Raw genomic sequence first — 24,961 nt, 5'->3', positions numbered from 1 at the left:
AATAGCGCCTTCAATAACTGAATGGCTAAACAAACTGAAATGCAGCCAGAAAATGGAATACTACTCAGTAATAAAAAAGAAATGAACTATTGACACATGCAACAATTTGGGTGGATCCTAAGGGCATTATATTGAGTGATAAAAGCCAGTCTCAAAAGGCTACATATTGTATGAGTCCATTTAGATAAAATCTCCAAAACGATGAAGTTACAGTTATGGAGAACAGATTATCACTTACCAGCATTTAGAAATTGTGGTGGAATGTCAAGTAGATACAACTATCAAGGGTTAGCATGAGGGAGATCTTTGTGGTAATAGAATAGTTCTGTATCTCAATTGCAGTGCTGATTACATAAATCTGCACATTTGCTAAAATGGCATAGAAGTATACATATACATTGTACCAGTGTCAATTTCCTGGTTCTGGGGACATTGTATTATAGTTATATAAAATGGAGCCATGGTGACACTGGGTGAAGAGTACATGAGACTCTGTATATTATTTTTGCAGTTTCCTGTGAATCTATAATTATTTTGAAATAAAAAGAGAGAAAAAAGCAGAGGTAAAAGAGCAGTTGCATTTCTATACAACAAAGTCAGAAAGTAATTCTTCTAAAGATCCATTTAAATGAGTAATAAAAATCATTAGTTACCAACCACCCTGGCCAGTGTTTAAGCCACCCAGTCTTTGTTATTTTGTTATGGCAGCCCTAGCAAACTAATACACCATTATAAATAAAAACTGCTTTGCCTAGAGTTGCTTTAGTCTAAAAAATATATTTTTCTGTGCTTCCCTAAATCCTATAAGCCAACATCTATTAAGGATCAGTAAAATCTGTTATACTATTAAGAATTATTATTGAAATTGCTTAATTATCCAAGTATGAGATGTTGGTAAACTTCTGCTAACCTTTTGTCCCCTTACTAAACCATAAGAAGACCCAAACAAAACCCATTTATCCATTCCACCTTACAGGAAGAGTGCCCACGGCCCACAAGCTTTTCCAGAAAAGAAAATACACAGGAAAATGTCTGAGATCTGGGAAGGGCAAGGGCAGGTACTGGTTCTAAATAAAAATAAAACAATACAATTAAGAGATGTTTACATTAAACTTGCATATAAAATTAATTTTAAATTTAAAATATATACAAATTTCATTACATTTGAAAATAATTAGCATAATAGATTTTTGCATTTCTCAAGAATTCCCATATATGCACAATGGTTACTTTAAAAATCAAATCAGCCAGGCCTGTGTAGCTCAGTGGTTGAGTGTTGACCCATGAACCAAGAGGTCACCGGTTTGATTCCTGGTCAGGGCACATGCCTGGGTTTTGGGCTCGATCCCCAGTAGAGGGCATGCAGGAGGCAGCGTATCAATGTTTCTCTCTATCCCTCTCCTTTCCTCTCTCTCTAAAATCAATAAAAACTTTTAATTTCAAATCGTACCTCTTTTCTAGCTGGGACCATGGAGGGTACAAAAGAAGAAGGTTCCTGTTGTGCCAGAAACCCTTAAGAAAAAGCACAGGAATTTCACAGAGCTGAAGATCAAGCACCTGAGAAAGAAGTTTGCCCAAAAGATGCCTTGAAAGGCAAGAAGGAAGCTTATCTATGAAAAAGCTAAGCACTATCACAAGGCATATAGGCAGATGTACAGCTCTGAGCTTCTAATGACTAGGATGGCAGGAAAAGCTGGCAACTTCAATGTACCTGCGGAACCCAAACTGGCATTTGCCATCAGGATGAGGTATCAGTGGTGTGAGCCTAAAGGACCTGAGGATGCTGCAGCTCCTTCACCTTCATCAGACCTTCAGTGGCCCTTTTGTTAAGTTCAATAAGGTTTCAATGAACACGCTGAGGATTGTGGAACCATAGATTGCATGGGGATGCCCACACCTGAAGTCAGTAAATGAACTGATCTACAAGCGTGGTTATGGCAAAATCAACAAAAAGCGAACTGCTCTGACGTAACACACTGATTGCTCGAGTTTTTGGTACATTTGGCATCATCTGCATGGAGCACCTGATTCATGAGAACTGTACTGTCAGGAAACACTTCAAAGAAGCACACAACTTCCTGTGGCCCTTCAAATTAGCTTCTCTACCAGGTGGAGTAAAGAACAAGACCGCTCATTTTGTAGAAGGTGGAGATGCTGGCAACAGGGAAGACCAGATCCATAAACAGGAGGTCACATGTAGATGTAGAGCAGGGTTCTTTTGGGTTTTTTTTAAATATATCTTTATTGATTTCAGAAAGAGGAAAGTAGAGGGAGAGAGACAGAAATATCAATGATGAGAGAGTCATTGATTGGCTGCAACCCACAACCCGGCCATGTGCCCTGACTGGGAATCGAAACCTGATCGCCTGGATCCTAGGTCGACGCTCAACCGCTGAGCCACACCCGGCCGGGCTGTAGGGCAGCTCTTACAACCAGCAAGAAAGCAGTTACCTCAGCCCTATAACCATGAGAAGGTGAATTCTGCCATCAACCTAATGGAGCTTGGAGGTGGAATTTTCCCCAGTCAAGTCTCCATATGAGAATGCCACCTGGCCAACAACTTGATTACAACCTTCTGAGACCCTGAGGAGAGGACACTGCTAAACTGTGCCAACTCCTGATTCACAAAAAATTATGGGATGACAAACGTGTGTCACTTTATGCAACTAAGTTTGTGGTCACTTGTTACACAGCAATGAAACTAACAGTGAGCTGGGTAGCTCAGTTGGTTAGAGCACTGTCCCGGTGCACCAAAGTTGTGGGTTTGATCCCTGGTCAAGGAACATACAAGAATCAACCAATGAACATATAAGTGGAACAACAAATCGATGTGTTTCTCTCTCTCCCTCTCTTCCTTCCTGTCTCTAAAATAAATTTTAAAAACTTTTTTAAAAACTAATAGTGAGCCAAGTTGATCAGGAAAAAAGAGTTTCAGTGGGATGATGAAATCACAGCTCCAGCCCACACATTAATTTAAACCTCATTTAAATAATAATTTATGCTTCATTTAAAAGGGGAATTGGGACAGATTAAGGCCACAAGCAATCCTTTAAAGGTCCGTGTGTAGCTATTTAACACAGAGGTAAGAGAAAAACATTTACAATTACAAAATATGAAAAGTGTCAATCAATTTTGACCAAATATTGCAAGGCAAACAAAAGCTTTATTTGAGAGTCTTTATGAATGGCAATTCAGAACATAGATTTGGGTAGAAACCCAACTACGTTTAAAGGAGAAAAGAGACAGTTTATAAAGACAGGGAAGGGGGAACTTTCAAAAGGATTACATAAATTGCTTTGAAAGAGCTGTGATTGGTGCTGACAAGCAGACTGAGCCTATGCTATACACGATTAATTGCATATGTCTATTGCTAGATGAAAAAATATTATTTTTTAAGAGTTCAATGACGCAAGTCTAGTTCCAGGACCTGTATCAGGGTGTAGCCATTTGATTTAGCCCAGTTAAAAAGTTCAATTTCACATGGAGGTAGATGAGTTAGCCAGCTTCCCAGAGCTCCCCACACCAGCCTGGCTCCATTTTAGATCACTCTCTTGACAATATCAACTCCATTTTACTGTTTTTCTTTCACAAAAGCAATACAATTTTTTAATAATCTGAATGTAATAACACTGTAGGCAGTATCCTAAGAAAACAGAAGAACAGAAAATATATCCTAAGCTAGGCATTAAAACTGAGGTGGAGCCTGGCCAGGCGTGGCTCAGCGGTTGAACATCAATCTAGGATCCAGGAGATTGGGGTTCGATTCCCGGTCAGGGCACATGCCCGGGTTGCAGGCTAGGCAGCCGATCAATGACTCTCTCATCATTGATGTTTCTATCTCTCTCCCCCTCCTTTCCTGTCTCTGAAATCAATAAAGATTTTTTTTTTTTTAAAAATACGCTTTAAAAAAAAAAAACTGAGGTGGAAAAACCATCACAGCTCTCTCTGCTTCAAGCCAAAACAGCATTCAGCACTAATTTACTTAAGTGATAATTCAAGGATTTTTTTAAGTTAAAGGGACAAAAAGAACAGTTGTACATAGCTTTATATTTTATAATACTATAGTATATTTTTGGGTCACTTCAAATTTTCTTCATAGTTAACCATGGGATTACAGCTGTCATCTTCAGTTTCCAACTAGCTTGAATTTAGCTTCAATATAATACAAAAGTCTGCTTCTACACACTTCTGTCCCTCCCCTTTATGTTGTCATAAATTACATCTTTATACATTGTGATTTCCTGTCTCATTTTATTATTGAATCACCTTCTGAGAAGGACCTCAACAATGTGCCTTTTTAATATCTGCTCTAAATGATCTTTAGGCATAAGACCACTGAGACCCTCCCACTGAAATGGAGATGATACGATGGAGGAGTGGTTGTGGGATCTGGGAAGAAGATAGGTTTGCAATGACAGTAAGAAAGAAATCTTGCAAAGCTACAACATGGCAAACACAACGTTAAAGTAAATGGCCTGTAGTGTTTTTTGTAACATATCATCTAGCAATATGTTGAAACATTTAGAAGTATATATAATGCACCCTGGCCAGGTAGCTCAGTTGGTTAGAGCATAGTCCTAATAAGCCAAGATTGCGGGTTCAATCCCTGGTCAGGGCACTACTCAGAATCAACCAATAAATGCATAAGTGGAACAACAAAATCAATGTTACTCTCTCTTCCTCTCTCTCTAAAATCAACTTTAAAAATAAGTACATATAATGCTTCTAACCAAATATCAGCATATTATTATTATTTATTTTTAATCCTCACCCAAGGATATTTTTTTCATTGATTTTTTTTAGAGAGAGTAGAAGGGAGGGAGGAGGAGAGAGAAACATCGATTGAGAGAGAGACATCAATGAGCTGCCTCCCAAACACACCGTGACCAGGGCCAGGGATGGAACATGCAACCTAGGTATGTGCCCTTGACCAGGAACTGAATCCATGACCCTCGGTGCTCGGGCCGATGCTCTGACCACTAAGCCACACTGGCCAGGGCTCAGCATATTATTATTCATCATCTTTCTGCCTCTACCCAATTCATACGAACACCTCACCATCACTGGTTCCAGCTCTCCTAACATGTACCTTTTAGAAAACACAGAAGGCAAGGCAGTGAGAAAGACATGTTTTTCCTTCTGGAGGTGCATCATTCTCTGAAGGAGTATGCAGAGGTCCCCCTCAAGCTCTGTTGAGCCCTGACCTCTGTGAGGAACCACTGTCCATTTTATAGATGAGAAAACTACACTCAAAGGAACAGACTTGCCCAAGATTACCATGGTTCAGCCTGAATTAAAACATATTTCCTGATTTCTTTCCACTCTATCCCATCTCTATTACATTAACAAGAGGACCCTAAGTTTCCTAATGTTGTTTTTAGAAACAAGTCCAATCACATCACTCTTTTAAAAAGCTAAAATGGCCCAGCTGGCGTGGCTCAGCAGTTGAGCATCAACCTATGACCCAGGAGATCGTGGTTCAATTCTCAGTTAAGGCACATGCCCAGATTGCTGGCTCAACCCCCCGTGTGGGACGTGCAGGAGGCAGCCGATCAATGACGCTCTAATCATTGATGTTTCTCTCTCTCCCCCTCTCCCTTCCTCTCTCTGAAATCAATTAGAACTTATTTTTTAATTTTTAAAAAGCTAAAATGTACAGATGTAATTTCCTCCCAGCTGCCACTAATGATTTTTATGTACTTCAGTGATTTTTCAACTGCTATGCTGCAAGAATTTTTAAAACATGCAGTACCTGGCTACTTAGTCAGGGGCAGTGATCCCTCTTCCCTTAGACTGTCAAATAAAAGAATTACAACAGCCAACACAATAGCCGTCTGGTGTGAACAAATCAAAATTATACCTTTTTTTTGGTCAGAAGTGCAAAAAATATTTTTCATGTGCTGCAGAATTTTAGTAATTAGTTTATGTGTGCCATGAGATGAAAAATGTTGAAAATCACTGATGTACTTAATAGAAAAAAAAAACAACAACACTTGGCTTCTGGCAACAGAAATTCCGGAATAAGGAGTAGACACAAGGAGCAGCAAGACGATTTTTATGTCTAAGGCTGGAAGGTGAGGCTGCTCTTTCTCACCACAAATTTCTATTCACTATGTTAATTCATTAAGTTTAGAATACTAGTAAATACAATTCTTTTAAGGAAAGACCTACATTAATCACTCAAGGCACCCAGCAATACTAACGCCAAGTCATTGTAACAGTTGCTAAATACTGTCACTCCACCCCGTGGGGTAGAAGGGAAATAAAGATACTTCTTAGCAAAATAATACATATGGACAGAAGTCAGGAAACAGTTTCCAGTTTATACACCAAGAGTATGTCTAAAATAAAAAATAACACTCTAAAACAAAGATTACTTATAACTCCAGAACATTTTAATTCTAAAGAGCTTTAATAAATAAAAAGCCCCAAGTTTCCAAAGTCCATCAAAAAGGGAATGAATAATCAGTCCCAACAGAGCTGGGGAAATTTTTTTTTAAAGATGGGGGAGAGATGAAGGTTGGTAACCATTCTTTCAAAAAGAATAAAACACTGCTTCCTCAACCAACCTCAGAATGTCACTTGGTATGAACAGGCAGAAGGAAAATAACTGTCCACATTTGCCTTACATACAGTATTGGGCAATTAAACGCCAACCTCGCTATTTAGGAATGGCTTGCTAAAACATTGAAAAAGTGGAAGACCTCGTCCTTGTCGTAGACTGCCACTTCAGTGGAACATTCGGTGCACATAACTGGGTGGTAGATTTCTTCCACGTCTGTCTCTGCCTGCTGCGCAGCATCTTCGTGGTTAGACCTCATCTTCTTATGGCCTCGCTTTTTCTTCCTGTTCTCTGGGGTTTTGTATCTCAGAACCTCCTCTTTGTTGACAGAACAATTCATCACAAACATTGCTCTATACTGAGTTTTGTATGATTCATGCCTAAGAGGAAAATAAAATGAAGAATGTATATTTATGTTCTATTTTAATAGTTATCAATTTAGATGAAATTTGAGACCACCAAAAACTTACTGAAATTCCAACCAAGTAAAGACATGAGAACAAAATGGGAAATTTATAGAAATGTTGAGTTATTTTAAGAATAGGAAGAAACCTGTTAATAGACAATGATAAAAAGTAATTTTTACCTCAGAAAAAAATTTGGTTTGGTCTTCAAACTTAGAAAGATAAGCTGTAGAACACGTGAGAGGTAATGTTTAAATAACCTTTGACTGTCTTTCTGTTGTGACCTGAGACTCTGTCCTCCTCTCATTACAAGTGGTGCCATTCGGCCCGGCCAGGCGTGGCTCAGCGGTTGAGCGTCGACCTAGGATCCAGGAGATCGAGGTTTGATTCCCGGTCAGGGCACATGCCTGGGTTGTGGGCTCGATCCCCAGTCAGGGGTGTGCAGGAGGCAGTCGATCAATAACTCTCTCATCACTGATTTTCTATCTCTCTTTCCTTCTCCCTTCCTCTCTCTGGAATCAATTTTTTTTTTTAATTTTTTTAAATAAAAAATAAGCAAAGGACCTGATAGGCATTTTTCCAAAGACATACAAATGGCCAACAGGTACATAAAAAGGTGCTCAACATCACTAATGATCAGGAAAACGAAAATCTAAACCACAATGAGGTATCAACTCGCACCTGTCAGAATAGCTATTATCAAAAAGACAAGAGAGAACAAAAGTGAACCCTTGTACACTGCTGGTGGAAATGTAAACTGGTACAGCCTCTATGGAAAACAGTATGGAAGCTCCTCAAAAACTAAAAAGAGAACTACCATATTATCAGCAATCCCCTTTCTGGGTATATATATCTGAAGAAAATAAAATCATTATCTCAAAGAGATAGCTACACCCCCACCACTGCAAGGTAGGTGATCAAGGTCAGCATTAACAGTCATAAATCATGTTGATAAATTGTGCCCTTAATATAATATGATGAAACTGACACTTTACCTCTCCGATCTTCCTACCACAAACCTACTGGAGCACTAGTTACAATAGGAAGACATGGAAACAAGTGTCCATCAACAACAAATGAATGATAAAAAAATATGGTGCCCGGCCGGGCGTGGCTCAGGTTGAGCGTCGACCTAGGATCCAGGCGATTAGGGTTCGATTCCTGGTCAGGGCACATGCCCGGGCTGCGGGCTGCAGCCGATCAATGACTCTCTCATCATTGATGTTTCTATCTCTCTCTCTCCCTCTCCTTTCCTCTCTCTGAAATCAACAGATATATTTAAAAAAAAAAAAAAATTAACTGTCAACTGTGTTACGGTTACTTTAAAAAATATATATATATGGTAAATACACACAATGGAATATTCAGCCATTAAAAAAAAAGAAAACCATGCCATTTGTGACAACATAGATGAAACTTGAGGGCATTATGCTAAGTGAAATAAGTCAGACAGAGAAAGCCAAATACTGTATAATCTCACTTATATGTGGAATCTAAAAAGAAGTGAACTCATAGAAACAGAAAGCAGATTGGTGGTTGGTGGCGGAGGGTGGATGGGTGAAAATGTCAGAGAGTACAAACTTCCAGTTATAAGATATATAAGTTCTGGGGATGTAATGATGACTATAGTTAACAATACTATACTGCATACTTGAAAGTAGCTAAGAGAGTAGATCTTAAAAGTTCTCACCACACAAAAAAAAAAGTAATTATGTGAGGTGATGGATATGTTAACTAACCTTATTGTGATAATCATTTTGCAGTATATTTGTATATCAAATCATCATGTTATATACTTTAAACTCATACAATGTCAATTGTATCTCATGTCAATAAAGCTGTGAAAAAATTTTAAAATTTTTTAAAATGTTCTGGTTGACAATAAACAATGTTCAAAAGAAGTAGTCTTCAATTGCAAAGTCTTTTTAATAGTTAAAATAGTACATTTTTGCCCTGGCCAGTTTGGCTCGGTGGATAGAGCATCTGCCCACAGACTGAAGGGCCCCAGGTTCAATTCCGGCCAAGGGCACGTACCTCAGCTGCAGGCTCGATCCCCGGCCCCAGTCAGGGTGCGTGTGGGAGACAATCAATGTGTCCCTCTCACATCGATATTTCTCTCTCATTCTCTCTCCCTTCCACCCTCTCTGAAAAGCAATGGAAAAAATATCCTCGGGTGAGGATTTAAAAAAAAAAAAAAGTAAATTTTATGTTACATGTACTTTATCACAATAAAAAAGTGTATTGGAGAGATTATATCATTCCACAACATAAAGAGTTTCACAGAATCCTTGTCAGTACTGGCAAGTGCTTTACTTTACACTACTTGTGATAGAACTATGTATAAATAAAACTATTTATATAAAGATTAGCCATGTAGCACCAAGGATATATGAGAACAGAACTTTATCAGAATTCCTAAGTACCTCAAAAGTCTACTTCAGATTTTAAAAAAGGCCCACAAGTTTTGTTTTTATTGTTTTGTGTGTATGTGTATATTGTTACCTTTGACAATCAAGACACAGTGTGGTCATGCAGGCAGGGCAATTCAAGACAGCATCACTATTTGGGACAGGCTGTTGTGGTTGACGTGGCCTCTGTATTCCAAAACCATGGTAGCTTGAACAGAAAAAGAAAGTAGGGGGAGACCATTAAAGTCAGATATTGATTTCTAATGCTACTCTCCAATAAAAGTTTCAGTAATCCTTAGAAAAATGGTTGATTCTAGGAATGGGGCATAGAAAATGAACCTGGAGCATCTTGTAGTGCCAAAAAGTAAGGAAGTCCAAAGAAAAAAAAAAAGAAAAACCCAATGCAGCAGGTATGTCAAAGGGGCACAGGAGCCAACTGAAAGCACCCCCAATGGCCAAAGTTAAAACAATTAGAGCAACAAAATAAAACAGTATTGGATTATAACCCAAAATACAAATACTCATGAGTCCATGCTGATATAATGACTGAATAAATAAATGGGGGAGAATAGACGAATCTCCCATACAGAATTACAAATAATTTATGATGATACTCTCCACTCATAACTTCCCACTTCTTAAGTCTGGGCTGCGCATAATGACTTCCTTCCAAAAACCACAGGATGGAAAGAGGGGTAAAGGGTAACTTTATAATAGAGAAACCTGCCAAGACTACCTCACCAAGATGATCAAAGTAAACATCAACAGTCATAAATCTTGTTGATAGTATGTGCCCTTGATATAATGTGATAAAAATGGCACTTTGCATCTTTGGTTTTCCTCCCAAAAACCTATATAATCCCTATCTAATCGTAAGAAAAACATCAGACAAATTCCAATTAGAGAGGCCTCCTATAATACCCAGTCATGCACCACATAACCTTTCAGTCAACAACAGAACACATATACAATGGTGGTTCCATAAGATTATGATGGAGCTGAAAAATTCCTATCACCTAGTGACACTGTAGCCGTGGTTACACTGTAGAGCAACTCAGCAATGCATTACACGTGTTTGTGGTTATGCTGGTGTAAACAAGCCCACTGTATTTCCAGTAGCACAAACGTATAGTGTATACAATTATGTACAGTACATAATACTTAATAATGATAATAAACAACTGTTACTGGGTTATGTATTTACTACATATACTTTTATCATTATTTTTTTAAATATGTTTTTATTGATTTCAAAGAGAGGAAGGGAGAGGGAGGGAGGGGAGAAATGCCAGTGATGAGTGAGTCATTGATCAGCTGCCTCCTTCACCCCCCTCCACTGGGGATCGAACCAGTAACTTGGACATGTGCCCTGACCGGGAATCGAACCATGACTTCCTGGTTCATAAGCTGACATTCAACCAACCGAGCCACGCCAGCTGGGCTATCATTAATTTTGAGTGTACTCTTTCTACTTAGAAAAATAAAAAGCATGTTTTAAAACAGTGTGCCGTATTATGCTGGCAGCAGCTTTATACATTTTGTGTTTACCAAGTTTCTTTTTTTCTGTTTTACTTTATTAAATTTATTGGGGTGTCATTGGTTAATAAGATTATATAGATTTCAAGTGTACAATTCCATGATACATCACCTGTATATTGCATTGTGTGTCCACCACCCAAAGTCAAACCTTCTTCCATCACAATGTATTTGACCACCTTTACTACCCCTCTTCTCTGGTAACCACCATACTGTTGACTGTGTCTATGGGTTTTTGTTTGTCTTTTATGTTCATTTGTTTCATGTTTACCAAGTCTCTTGATCATTTTCTCTTGCTTAATTTAATCTCATGTTTTGTAAATTTAGTGTAGCCTAAGTGTATGGTGTTTATAAGTCTACAGTAGTGTACACGAAAGTCCTAGGCCTTCACATGCACTCAGCACTCTCTCACTGCCTCACTCAGAGCGACTTCCAGTCTGAAAGCTCCACTCATGCATGGTAAGTGCCCTACACAAGACAACCATTTTTTATCTTTTATACCATATTTTTTACTGTACCGTTTCTATGTATAAATATGCTTAGATACAGAAATACTTACATTGTGATATACTACAGTATTCAGCACAGTAACATGCTTTACAGGTTTGTAGCCTAGAAGAACAGGCTAGACCATATAGTCTAAGTGTGTAGAAAGCTATATACCACCTTTGTGTAAGTGAACTCTATGATGTTAGCACAATGACCAAATCACCTAATGACGCACTTCTCAGAACATATCTCTATCACTAAGCAGCATGTGACTGTACCTGACCAGTGCTCCTCAAAACTGTTAAGGATGCCCTGGGCGGTGTGCTCAGTGGTTAGAGCATCAGCCCTAGAAGCGAAGGGTTGAGGGTTCGATTCTCAGTCATGGGCATGTACCTGGGTTGCAGGTTCAATCCTGGTCCCATTCAGGGTGCATGCAGGAAGCAACCAACCAATGTATCTCTCTCACATCAATATCTCTGTCTCTCTCTCTCTATTCCCCTCCTTCAATTCAACTCTCTCTAAAAATCAATGGAAAAAATATCTTCGAATGACAATTAACAAAAAACAAAATTAGCTGTTAAGGTCATCATAACCAAGGAAGAAGAGCCTAATGAGACATGACAACTAAACACAACATGGTATCCTGGATGGGCTCTTAGAACAGAAAATGGATATTAGGTAAAAACTAAGGAAATCTGAATAAAGTATGGAATTTAGTTAATAATAATAGCAAGCCCGACCGTCATGTCTCAGTGGTTGAGGAAGTAGGATATCATGGTTCGATTCTTGGTCAGGGTACATGCCAGGATTGCAGGCTCAAACCCCAGTAGGGGGCATGCAAGGAGGCAGCCGATGAATGACTCTCATCACTGATGTTTCTCTCTCTCTCCCTCTCCTTTCCTCTCTCTGAAATCAAGAAAAACATAATTTTTTTAAAAAGGGGGGACCTGGTCGGCATGGCTCAGCAGTTGAGCATCTACCTATGATCCAGGAGATTGAGGCTCAATTCCCAGTCAGGGCGCATGCCCGGGTTTCAGGTTCGATCCCCATTAGGAGCATGCAGGAGGCAGCTGATCAATGACTATCTCTCATCGATGTTTCTATCTCTTTCTCTCCCTCTCACTTCCTCTCTCTGAAATCAATAAAGACATATTTTTAAAAAAATAAAAATAGACAGAAAATAAGTTTAAAGGGGAAGGGGGGCGCTTATGGTAAACTCCTGAAACCTGAACAACAAAAGGCTTTACTTCCTAAACTCTTTAAATGTTTGTGGGGGAAAATACTGAAAACATGTGGTACATATTTTATTCTTAAATGTTTAGCAAATTTCAAAACCCAAACCCCAAGAAAGTAACTTATTCATTCACTCAATAGATACTGAGTACCAATTTAACAATGTGCAAGATGCTTAGGATACAGCATTAAACAAGATGACTGCCCTCGTGGTGCTTAAAATGTACTGAATTCATTATTTGAAGCTGGTTTCTAATGATCTTAAAAGGCAACTACCACTTAATGCAGAAATGTGAATAAGCCAATAAAATGTTATTTCTCCTCAAAATTATATAAAGATGAAAATATATTCCATCTTACTTCACTGACAAATTCCGTCACCAGAATCAGGAGCTAGACTGTAAGCTCCTTGACTATCACAATATCATTCACAGCACTTAAAATGTCCATTTTACTGTGGGTGATCAAAAAATATCCATTAAATAAATGCAAGGGGCCTGGCCGGGCATGGCTCAGTGGTTGAGCATCGACCTAGGATACAGGAGATCACAGTTTGATTCCCGGTCAGGGCACATGCCTGGGTTGTGGGCTTGATCCCCAATCAGAGGCATGCAGGAGACAGCCGATCAATGACTCTCTCATCATTGATGTTTCTATCTTTCTCTCCCTCTCCCTTCCTCTCTCTGAAATCAATAAAGAGCTATTTTAATAAATAAATAAATAAAGCAAGGGGCAGCTGGAGGAAGTGGTGCATGGGTGAAACGAAGAAGAAAAAAGGGAAAAGTGGGAGAGTGAAGGCTAAAAGGTGGTGTATAAAGACTCACACAACATCAAAATACATCTGGACTTGAAAAATATAGATTCCTGGACCCCACCTTACCTGAATCAAAACCTCCTAGAGTATAACTTAAGGGTTTGCATTTCATTCTCCCCAGATGACCCTGAAGCACAGCCAGGTTAAGGAAGCATTGTGTAATAGTGGCAAATCGCCTAGTTTTTAGTTTTACGACATATTGGTCTTCATAAAATCAAATTTAAAAATGAATACAGAGTTTCCTCTTGGGATGATGAAAATGGTTGGATATTAAATAGAAGTCTGAATATACTAAATGTCACTGAATTGTCCACTTTAAAGTTATTACTTTTATGTTATGTGAATTTCACTTCAATTTTTAAAAATCCAATTTGTAAACAGAAAAAACAATTCAGATGCAAAACATAACATCCACTCTTCATCAACATAAACTAGTTAATCTCCAACTAGTTTTAAATTGTGTCTATTTTTTAAAATTCAGCTTAAATGGAGAGACTGACTACAACAGTTTGAATTCAAAAGTTTTCTTTAAAAATCAACTAACTGAAATTTGCTTTATTTTCAAAATAAACTAATTAGCAGTTTTTCCTCAAACTTCTTTATGTATGTCTGTATAAAAATATACACATACATTCAAAATATGAATATAGTGAAAACTATCTTTTAATCATTTTCTCTAAAGATTCTAAATATTAAGTTCTTACCCTCTTCTCCGTGCATCAACCCAGGCCTGATCTCTGTTATCTTTTTCAGGATCATATAATAATTCATCATTTGTTGGAATCCTGTGTCGTTTCTTCTTTTTTTTCACCTGTGCTAATTTCAAAAATGTTAAGCACATGGCTAAGTATCATATCTAAAGTTCACACCTTTTTACTACAGAATGAAGACTCTCATTTCCTAAGCTACATATTTTTTCTATTTATATTTTCCTTTAAAAAATTTTTAACTATTCCTCCAAGTACAGTTCTTGTCCAATTAACAAGGTATTAAAATGATAAGAGAGGAGGCACAATTTTTTTTCACTGAAAACTGGTATCTCAAAGAGTTTAAATAATGAAAATTCTGAGTCCAAAAAGGCTACTCAAAGCAAGTCAAGAACAGAAACTATTTTTGACATCTAAATTCTCTACAAGTTCCCATATATAAAATGCTACTGATATCAGAAGAAAAATATTTCAAAAATGAATGGAAAAAATATATGGTCACACATACACTAGAATTTCAAAATGTACTTGAGCAGGTCAGTATTTAACAATATATAAAAAATAAAGTTATTTCTTTACCATATAAATTTATTACTTGTGTATTCCAGTGTAATTACTGATATAATTTTGTCTTAGGTCTTGTCAACATGTTCAACTTTACTCAAATTTTACACAAAATCGTCCTGGCCAGTTTTGCTCAGTGTCGGCCCCTGGACTGAAGGGTTCCAGGTTCAATTCTGGCCAAGGGCACAAACCTCAGTTGCAGGCTCGATCCCCAGCCCCGGTCAAGGAGAGTGCAAGAGGCAACCAATCAGTGTGTGTGTCTCTCTCATCAATGTTTCTCTCTTTCTCTTTCTCTCTCCCTTCCACTCTCTCTGAAAAGCAATGGAAAAAACATCCTCAAGTGAGGATTATAAAAAAAAAATTTATACAAAATCAATTCCAAAGAATAGAGAGGCCAACAAAAAAATTTTTAAAAGCAATGAGTCAGGGAAAATTATGCAAGGGGGCAAAAATATAGAAACTATTTGCAGGTGTGAAAACAAATGTTGCCGTGCTAAGGAACCTGAAGGAAGAGGGTGGCCAAGAGCCCGAAGGAGGGAGGTACTGAGTTGGGACATATTCTCCCTCTCCCCGTTTGTGCCTATGCACTACTGTTGTTGGTCCCATGTCCTCATATGTATACATTCCTATGTGTTGTTTTTTTCCTGTGGTAAAATTGGTATACAAGATTATATACATTTCAGGTGTACAACATTATAGTTCAATATTTGTATCATATCTGTTCTTATTCATCAATCCTGTTTTTGTTTTCACATCAACAGCCTGCAATTTCCTTGAAAAAATCGAACACAGGGAAATCCTACTACCGAATAACTTCTAGGTGGACATTTTTTCATAAAATATAACTGCTAAACCTGGTAAACATTTTACTTACCTGCTTTGTCTTCATCCTCAGAATCAGAATCAAAATATATGTCATCATAGTACTTTGTGGAAGCTGTTCCAACTTTCCCATTTCCTGAAGAAGACCCTGTTCAAACCACAGGGAAATTTACAGACTGAACCTTACATAATTGACAAGAAAAAAATCTTCGTATATTCTTCCATCACCTCAAAGTAGTATCAGCTCATTTCCAATCTCATGTGGATAGAAAAACACTTCACATCAATGACTTACTGAATTGGTGCCCCATGCAATACAGAGAACTGCCCCTCCTGATTAAACGTTGCAGATCATGAGATTATTTTCTCTCCCTTCCCACAAATCTAATCAAATAGCCATATTTTCAGGTTGCCAGCATACATCTCTCTACCTTTCAGCCATGCAATACACTGTGGAAAACAGGGAATAAACATCTTGTTTTAAAGGGACTTTAGGGGAAAGAGGTTAAGAGCTCTACAGAGAGGCAGGGGAATGACTCAAGGACTCATCTGTGCCTAGTGCCATGACATTTACTTATGTCATCATATGCCTGCATCCCTAATTCTTCCCCTTAATTAAAATCCAGTTTTGCTTTTATTATTATTATCATATACACTGTGATTCTTAACAGCTAATACATAGCATATCAACATAGAAACCAATGCTGAGGAGTGCTACTATCACAAATCACAGAGTTTGAGTCAGGTACAGTTTACATTAAGACCACGTATGAAGATAAAATATGTTTCATTACTTACTAAAATGAGACAGGAATTTGTGCTGACACATCATTCAACCTGCCATATCAGTGCTATATAACCCTAAATATACTTCTATAAGCCTGTCTTTTTTTTTTTTAATCCTGGGGTAAAAATTACAAAAGGAAAACATGCAAGTAAAAGATACTAAATAATCTCCAACAACACAGAAACTTCTTCACTAGTCATCAAAGAAAACTATGCTCAAGTTGCCAAACACATTCATTCATTTACTCAATAAATATTTACTGAGGACCTACTGAAGGTACTGGGGACACAAAAGAGCACAAATGAGGTTCTTGCCCATATGTACCTTAGAAAAATATCTACATTAAAATCTAACTAAAAGTTTACCTGTTTCCAGGGAGGATAATTTGACCTCCATTGTTTTTATGGTAGAATTTAATTCAGCTTCCATTTCTTTTTCAAATTCATCTTCACTAGATTCACTTTCTCCAGTAAGGCATTCTCTGATGAGTTTTCGTTTTTGGTCAGGAGTTCCATGTAATAGCACATCCACTTCATCTTCAGAACTAATATACATTTAAATCATAAAGAACATGAATATTAAAGAATTAAAATAACTTACAACTCCCATCACCTCACTGCTCAACAATTTTAAGTTTTATAAGGCTACATTTGATTTATCTGGCATATTACATAGAGCTATTCTCACTTAATAGATGAACCATTTTGTGTATTTCCAAATACATTTTTTAATGTCTGGATAATACTTCCTCTTGTAAATGCTGTACATTTATTTCTAGCTCTCTGCTATTAAACACTACAATGAATGTCTCTGTATATATAATTTTATTTCCTTAGGATGAATGTCTAGAATTAGACACAAACATCTTTCTGACTTCCTGAATTATCACACTGCTTTCCAGAAGTATTGCACCAATTCTAATTCTATCAGCAATGAAAAGTTTACTCCAGTTTTTTAAAACTCTGGACATTTAGCCCGGCCAGGCGTGGCTCAGGGGTTGAGTGTCGACCTGGGATCCAGGCGATCAGGGTTCAATTCCAGGTCAGGGCACATGCCCGGGCTGCGGGCTTGATCAATGACTCTCTCATCATTGATGCTTCTGTCTCTCTCTCCCTCTCCTTTCCTCTCTCTGAAATCAATAAAGATATATTTAAAACTCTGTACATTTAAATGAAACCTAAAATATGTAACTAACATATTCTAATATAGCCACACAAAATGTTAACAGATAGTAATTAAACACTACAATTTAAAAGGCACAGTGCAATAGAGAACTATAAAGAGGGAGAAAGCTAAATTTTATTCCAAATTATCCTGAGCAATTTCTGCCAATTTACTTGGCCTTCTGTGCCTAGGTTTCCCCATCAATAGCAGTATGATGAAATTAAGCCAGATATCAGCAGGAATAGCTGAAATGCCTAAGATATTCTAATACAATCAATAGTACATAAATAACACTCAATTACACATGGTCTGATGAATAGTTCCAGACTATTCCTGGTTTTTAATTCTCTATTTTTGTCTTCTAGAACACCACTTTTGAGCCTCCAGTAGAATGTAAATCAGAAAAATCCACTTCATATCAATTTTGCTTATGATAGAGGCTTCTACTGCCAAGAAAATTTCCCATGAGAAATTCTTCATCCTTACCAGCATGCTTTCTTTTTCTTCATGGCCACTATATTCACTAGGGTCCTCTTAAATTTACATCATATCCTAAGGATCTCCAAACCTCCAAACTCTTGTTTTTCTTCCACCCTTAACCCTGCTGCCAGAACGTTACTCCTAAAGAACTCTCATTACATCACTACCCCGCTCCAAAAAAAACATCGATGGACAAACCTCTGAGCACAGCATTCTAAAGAGCCTTCCACAATCTGGTTTCAACTTATCTTTTCAACCTTGAACTACCTCAGTGGTCTTCAACTTGGGTAATTTTGCTCCCCTAGGTAATATTTAGCATAGCTAGAGACATTTCTGATTGTCATAACTAGAAGGCAGGAGGAGGGGCTCCTGCATCCTACAATGCATAGGACAGCCCCTCCAAAAGACAACTATCTGGCCCAAGAAGTCAATGCTACCAAGGTTGAGAAACTCTGATCTACTCTATATTCCACTGTTTCCAAAGAGTGGGACATAACAGATTATTTTAAGGAGTAGCAGAATAGACGGACAGCCCATTAAATAACACTGAAGCCACTATGGAAAACAGCTTGGCAGTTTCTTATAAAACTAAACATGCAATTACCACACAACCCAGCAATTAAACTCCTGAGCATTTATCCAGGAGAAATGAAATTTATATGCACACAAAAACCTATACATGAATGTTTATAGCAGTTTTATTCACAATAATCTAAACTGGAAAACCACCAGATGTCCTTCAATGAGTGAATGGTTAAATGCAGAATATTACTCAGCAATAAACAAGAAATGAACTATTGATACTTACAAAAATGGGGGTGAATCTCCAGAGAACTATGCTGAGTGAAAAAAGCCAACCCCAAAAGGTTACATACCACAGGATGCCACTTACATATTTTTTGAAAATGACAAAATTATAGAAATGGAGGATAGACTAGTGGATGCCAGAGGTTAAGGAGGACATGGGGGTGGGAAGTGCGGAATATGAGGGATTCTCATGCTGATAGAAATGTTCTATAACGTGACGGTATTAATGTCAATATCCCAGTTGTGATACCGTACTACAGTTTTGCAGTATGTTAACACTGGGGGAAACTGAGTAAAGGGGACACAATCTCTGTGTACTATTTCTTAAAACTGCATGTGAATCTACCTCAAAATAAAAGGTTTAATTTAAAAAACAACAACACTGGCCCGGCGAGGCGTGGCTCAGCAGTTGAGCGTCGACCTGGGATCCAGGCGATCGGGGTTCAATTCCCAGTCAGGACACATGCCCGGGTTGCGGGCTCAATCCCCAGTGAGGGGCGTGAAGGAGGCAGCTGATCAATGACTCTCTCATCATTGATGTTTCTATCTCTCTCTCTCCCTCTCCTTTCCTCTCTCTGAAATCAATAAAGATATATTGTTAAAAAATAAAAAAGTAAATAAATAAATAAACAACACTGAATCATAAGGCACATTTTCTTCAGTCCTTGTGATTATTTCAAGAGTCTCAGCATTTAGCACTGCTGGGCAAGGCAATGTATCATGGGCGCTGCATATTCTTGTTGAGTATGCCAAGAAAGGTTCTCAACACTTTTTACGTAGGCCATTTCTCAAGGTTGTGTTTACAGTAAAAAAAAAGCTTGAAGGATGAGGTAATGTCACTTTCCAGGACAAAGAGCAGGCTCATTTACTGCCTGCTGCAAAAGAGGTGGAATCTCCAAGATCAAGTGGTCCTCAGCCACAATGCTAACCCCGTGAATGTGTAGTATCCATCTGGGTCTCTCTCCGCTTAATCTCTGTAGAAGTTAGAAAGAGCAACCAATACAAACATAATGCTCATGCTGCCTACTGTGCTGTGAGCTTTCTGTAACCCAGGAGTCACAGATCTTCTGCCAGCTTCCATGAAACAGTAAGAGGCTATAAAATACTAGCCTATAAGTGGGGTAAAATCAAACCCTGACAGTACCTATTAAACACCTTTCTAACACCAATCTCCCTTTTTAAAACAAGCATTGGATTCAGAGCCTTAAGCAGGCAACACTGTCTTAAAGCATTGTTTTCATAGTATTTATTTTTGTTACTTTACCAGTGACAAAAGCTTTAAGATATTTTACTACAAAAATGTACACTGACTTAAAGAAAAATATTAAATAAATAACAGGTGAATATGGAGATGGTAATGGCAGAAAAACTCCCGGAAACACTCCTATATTCCAAACTGAATTACTAATTGAAGCCTATATAACTCCTTTCACAGACCTGCCCCATTAACTGAAACACTTTTTCACAGGAAATCTTGGAATCCATCCTCACTCCCCACAACAGAAATCTTCACAGCAGCCTGATCTCCCACGCCTAGGACCCCTCCCCAGGATAATGGGAGGAAACACTGTGATTGAAGGTAGGACAGTTTTACAGAAAGCTCAATCGGACAGAATGTTTTCAAGTTTATAAGTAGAATCTGCTGACAGCTTTAAAATGGCTTAAATTTGCCTGGAAATCTCTTGCCAACGTAACTGAAAGTTTCCCTCAGGGAGGGTTAAGTCCTTCCTTTTGGAAATTCCCCCGGAACTGCATCCATGCCTATCAAAGATCATCGTTTTCTACAATGCTCTTCCAAGATACATACTTATTTCCAAGATATATACCTTGTTGGTATGCATCTTATTTCCCCTACTATACTGTAAGCCTGTAAAAGGCAAAAATCTTATGACTGATCTCTGTAGCCAGAGCAAGCCTATAACAGGTGCTGGAAAAAAGTCTGTTAAATATCCCCTTATTTTTGTTTATGGCGTATTAGTCTTCTAGCTGGTCACTTCACATTAAGTCCCAGGAGCCTTACAACATACTTACGATATAGTTATTATATTTCCTTTTTATAGATGAGAAACCGAGGATAAGTGATTTGACTTGGGTCACACTGCTGTAAGCTGCAGAGGCAGGATTCGTCGCCCGGCTTTTGAAGACTTACGCAGGATTCCAGAACAGCCCCCTTCCCCGCGCGGGTTCGGCCCCGCCTCCCCCGTGGCCGCAAGACCTCACCAGGACTCCCCTCGGCGTCCCACAGGCTACAGCGGGGTGCGAGAGGGGCCCGGACCGCCGGGCAGAGGGTCCGCACGGGCCCCGCAGGCGCAGGCGCAGGCGCAGCGAAGGGAGAAGGCTAAGGCCCGGCCGCAGCCTCGGGGCCGGGGCGGAGCAGGGGCCCACCTGCTCAAAGCCGGCTCCTCGTCGCTAGGCTCTTCAACTGCGTAGGGGTCATAGTCATCTTGGAGCCGGTTCATGGTGGCTCCCGCCTCCGACACGGTCTGCAGGCGTCGGCAGAGTACCCGTTCGCCCCGCTGGTCCCTTCCCTAAGGCGTTGCGAGCTCCACTTCCGCCAGCACTTCCGCTCCCCCAGCCCCGCCCGCGCGCCTGCGCAGATTGTCCCAGCGAGGGGGCGGGGAGGGGGGACTGTATCCAGCCGCTGCCGGCCGCCGCTTCTGCTCACCGGGAAGCACCGACCGTATTACAGAATGTAGTAATCCCCGGCCTCCTAAGCGGCGGCCTGTGAGCTGACAATCCACGTGCAGTATCTCTCTGCGTGAGGTGAAAAGCAAAAATTTAGATGCTGAGGGACATGCAACCTGTAGGTCCTCAGACCCAGGACTCCCTCCAACCTCTCGGCCTCAAGCCATTCTACCTTCTTTTCACCGCGCCGCTGCTTCGCCTTCCCGGTATTCACGCCTCAGTCTGACAGCGGCTGCCGGGGTCCAGCCGCAGCGGGAGTCAGGGGCCGAAGGTGGGCAAGGCACCGGCGCTGGGAGACAGCAGACTACACGACTCGGAGGTGGTGTGACACTGTTCCACTTTATTGAGAATCAACATAATCTTTTATACTTTCTTTTTTGGCTACGATTACCTTTTTTCGGTTGGCAAGCAAGAAATATTATTCACAGGTTAAACAATACAAGTTTCGATTTCATCAGAACGGAACAATTTTTACTTTTATTTTTTAGAATAAAGGAGAAAGGAAAAATCAGTGAACTATAGAGTGATAGATGTGGCTTTGTTTGCAGCAGTAATGTATTAGTTTGTGAGACAGAAATTTTTTTTTTTTTTTGGAGATATGAGAAACATCTTTTATTTTTTTCTAAAGAGGTGAAAATAAGTAAGATCTCTTATATTTCTCATAAGATTTTTAAACTCTTAAAAATGCAATTTTTTCAAAGCACATGTCATCTTTTAAAAAAATCTTAGCAATGTACATTTGCACTCAAAGAAAAACGTGCAGCACCGTTGTCTTCTGACAAAATTCTGCATAAAACCCCACATGACTTTCTGCAAATTATGTTCCCTCTTTATCATTTAGGGACTCCAAACCACAAACATTCAGTGCAATATTTGTTTCTTATTTCCACAGGAAACACAGGACCAATGATGTCTTCTGAGCACAACTGTTTCCTGCTGGTGAGCAAACAGTCTCCCTCTGCCTGTTTCAAAGGACTCTCTTTAGCTGGCTGATGTAAGGTACAGCTAGAATTCAGCAAAACCCCAGGATCCAAGTGGAGGATGGAGGAGAAGTACTTAAGGTGTACCCTGTGCCATAAACTTGGACAAATTCACACAGAAAACAAGAACCTTAGATTTTATCAATGCACCCTTTTAAAAAGTGGTGGTTTTTTTTAATTTCTGAAAGCAGCTTAATATGAATCAAAAGCAGTTCCTGAGTAACTGCAGTAAACAGTGTCTTTTTTAAAATATATAAATATATATATTTTTGCAACTTAGCTCATTTTGGTTCTGCCTTAAACCTCCCTAGCTTTTAGTTTAATCAGTTTCTTTCCTTTCAGTTCACAATGTGCAAGTATAATAGCATCAGCTCTGAGAGGTGGTGTGGTGCAGACATTCTTGTCACTCTGTGTGATCGTCTGCATGTGTCAGGCCAGGTTTCCAGAATCACTGCAGGACACAGTTCTCTCAATCTCACAAAACCTGTGAGCCACAAACACCTCACATTTTCTTCAGCAGACGCCATGACTGCCAAGTGTGCAGCTTGTTGTAGGCTGTCTGGAGCATCTCTTCTATGTGACTTACCAAGTTTGTGCTTAAATACTATCTTCGAATTTTTTCTTGGAATGGACAGAGCTTTGTAACTTGGAATCGTTCCAAATTACTTTTCATTTTCACTACCTTTTCTTCTAGGAATGGCGTATTAACAGGAAAGTAGGACCAGAAGTGCCAAAGAAGTTCCCCAACAGCCACATACAGGTGTTTCAATTCAGACTGAATATCATTTGGCACCATCTGGTTTATGGCTTGCTGTGTTCCTCCCTGCATCAGTGCTCCTCCAGGTGACAGTGCTGTGATGGTGCTACTGGCGGCACTACTTGAGAGAACCTGAGTTAATTTGGGTGTATAAGCTTCCATTTCTTGTCTAATACTTTGAAAAGAATTAATAATGTCCTGACTTGTTGCATACTGTAGCGATTGGATTGGAGTTGGACCATGATAATACCTATCTGACTTCTTGAGGTTTAGTGCAATCATTTTTATGGAATTATTTTTTCCCAAGTCTTCATATTCAATGGACTCTTGTAACTTCACCCTTTTGACTGCTGGCTGAGAGCAGTCTGCATCTCTGGAATTTCCATCAATGCTGCTGGGCTCACCATTTTGTTCATTTTGTGTTTCTTGTTTCCTGAGACCTGCTGCCAGGACCATGGCACTGTGATGGTTAAACCTCTTGATGATGGCAGCATTACTATTCTCCTTTATGGATTTAGAATTAGAAGTAGAGGGCACAGAGGAAATGCCATAGCCCTCATCTAATGTTTTATCTTCCAAAGCTGTCAAATCAAGTAGTGGGTTTTTCACTCCCAATGAAACCATTGTTTTTAACCCTTTTTCATCTATTTTGGCACATTCTGCAAAGAGGTCCTTTGACCCTGTATTCAGCTGATCCCTGTGAAAATAATGGGACTGAAAAAAACATGTCCAGAATCCCTTTTCTGTCATGCTGTGGGGAACATTTTCTGCATATTTCATTTTTACTGCTGGATAGGTTCTAAATATGGACTCAATGATATCAGAGGTTAAATTGTATCTCAGACCATTACATCCATCTGTTTGGGGCTGGACATCAGCCAGAAATGCTGCTGAAATGCCAACATCCTGCTTATGATTGGAGGAGGAGGAACTCTCTGTTGAGTTCACATTTAAACGATTGGCCCAGAATTCCTCAGCACTGATGATTTGACTCACAACAAGGTCTTTATAAAGCTGAAATAAAACAGGATCTTCTTGCAGCATTCTGTTTTTCTCTTCAAGTTCTTTATTTGCTTTCCTCTTGAATTTGGGCAGTAGCTGCTGAAGAAGTTCTTTCACTGCATCTCGCTCTTTGACTGCTGTGCTTTCATTGGAAAAATGAAAGTTAGTTGTGTCCCCTGCGTGCAGGATCAGCTGAAGCTGAATTTTAGCTTTTCCTTCTGGACTGATTTTCTGGCATTTAATATCTCCATACATATGGCTGATTGTAAATCTATCTTTGCCTTCAGGTGCCCAAGCAATTCTTTCTGCCATGAGGTATAGAGCTCCATCCTGCTTCTTTTGATGCACTTTCTTTACAATTAGTAGAACTTCTTCAGATGAAGTTGCCATGATGGCTAGAAGGTGCAGATGGGAGCTACGGCCCTGAGCAGGGAGTAAGTAAGTGGGATGGGTCGAGTCGAGTTCCGCTGCGCTTCTTAGCGACGCTGCGGGGAAGAGGCTGAAAACCAATAGCCGCCGCTGCCTTCGCCACCACCTCTGTTACTCTGTGAGACAAATTTTATATAATATTTGCCTGTGGTTACTACTTCTTATGGTTATAGTTTAACTATGGACCTATTCTTAAGCTATTATATTCTTCTTGCCATTTTCTTCTAAGAACAGAGTGCCTTTTGCCATAGCTATTGATTAACTGCTTAAGAATGCTTTTCTTTTGTTTCTTTGGGAGCGAGCACCAGCGTGGCCGCTGCCTTGCCAAGCG

At 39.3% G+C, this 24,961-nt stretch overlaps 1 protein-coding gene and 2 pseudogenes across 4 annotated transcripts; 1 reads left to right on the top strand and 2 right to left on the bottom strand.

Annotated features, from left to right (window-relative positions):
* Positions 1 to 1,555: 1,555 nt before the first annotated feature.
* On the top strand, positions 1,556 to 2,374 carry LOC308549479 (large ribosomal subunit protein uL30 pseudogene; annotated as a pseudogene). The gene has a single exon. The product of its transcript is annotated as a large ribosomal subunit protein uL30 pseudogene (transcript).
* A 3,999-nt stretch (positions 2,375 to 6,373) lies between these two features.
* On the bottom strand, positions 6,374 to 21,350 carry EAPP (E2F associated phosphoprotein). 2 transcript variants are annotated; one of them, XM_081122099.1, is made up of 6 exons: positions 21,163 to 21,350; positions 16,692 to 16,870; positions 15,592 to 15,687; positions 14,151 to 14,262; positions 9,469 to 9,582; positions 6,374 to 6,942 (listed from the first exon to the last, which is right to left on the bottom strand). In XM_081122099.1, exons 1-6 carry the CDS (start codon positions 21,234 to 21,236, stop codon positions 6,666 to 6,668), a joined length of 852 nt encoding a protein of 283 aa, XP_080978225.1. In that variant the 5' UTR covers positions 21,237 to 21,350; the 3' UTR covers positions 6,374 to 6,665. The 2 variants fall into 2 exon arrangements, with proteins under 2 accessions (XP_080978225.1, XP_080978226.1); XM_081122100.1 differs by lacking the exon at positions 14,151 to 14,262 and having other exon boundaries at positions 6,376 to 6,942; positions 21,163 to 21,341.
* Positions 21,351 to 22,949: 1,599 nt separating this feature from the next.
* Positions 22,950 to 24,736, bottom strand: LOC308549460 (general transcription factor IIH subunit 1 pseudogene; annotated as a pseudogene). The gene has a single exon. The product of its transcript is annotated as a general transcription factor IIH subunit 1 pseudogene (transcript).
* Positions 24,737 to 24,961: the final 225 nt, after the last annotated feature.

This window comes from Miniopterus schreibersii, assembly GCF_964146895.1.
Source record: "Miniopterus schreibersii genome assembly, chromosome: 1".
Lineage (NCBI taxonomy): Eukaryota > Metazoa > Chordata > Mammalia > Chiroptera > Miniopteridae > Miniopterus > Miniopterus schreibersii.
The sequence above is the reverse complement of the archived record's forward strand: the minus strand, read 5'-3'. Positions and strand labels throughout refer to the sequence as shown.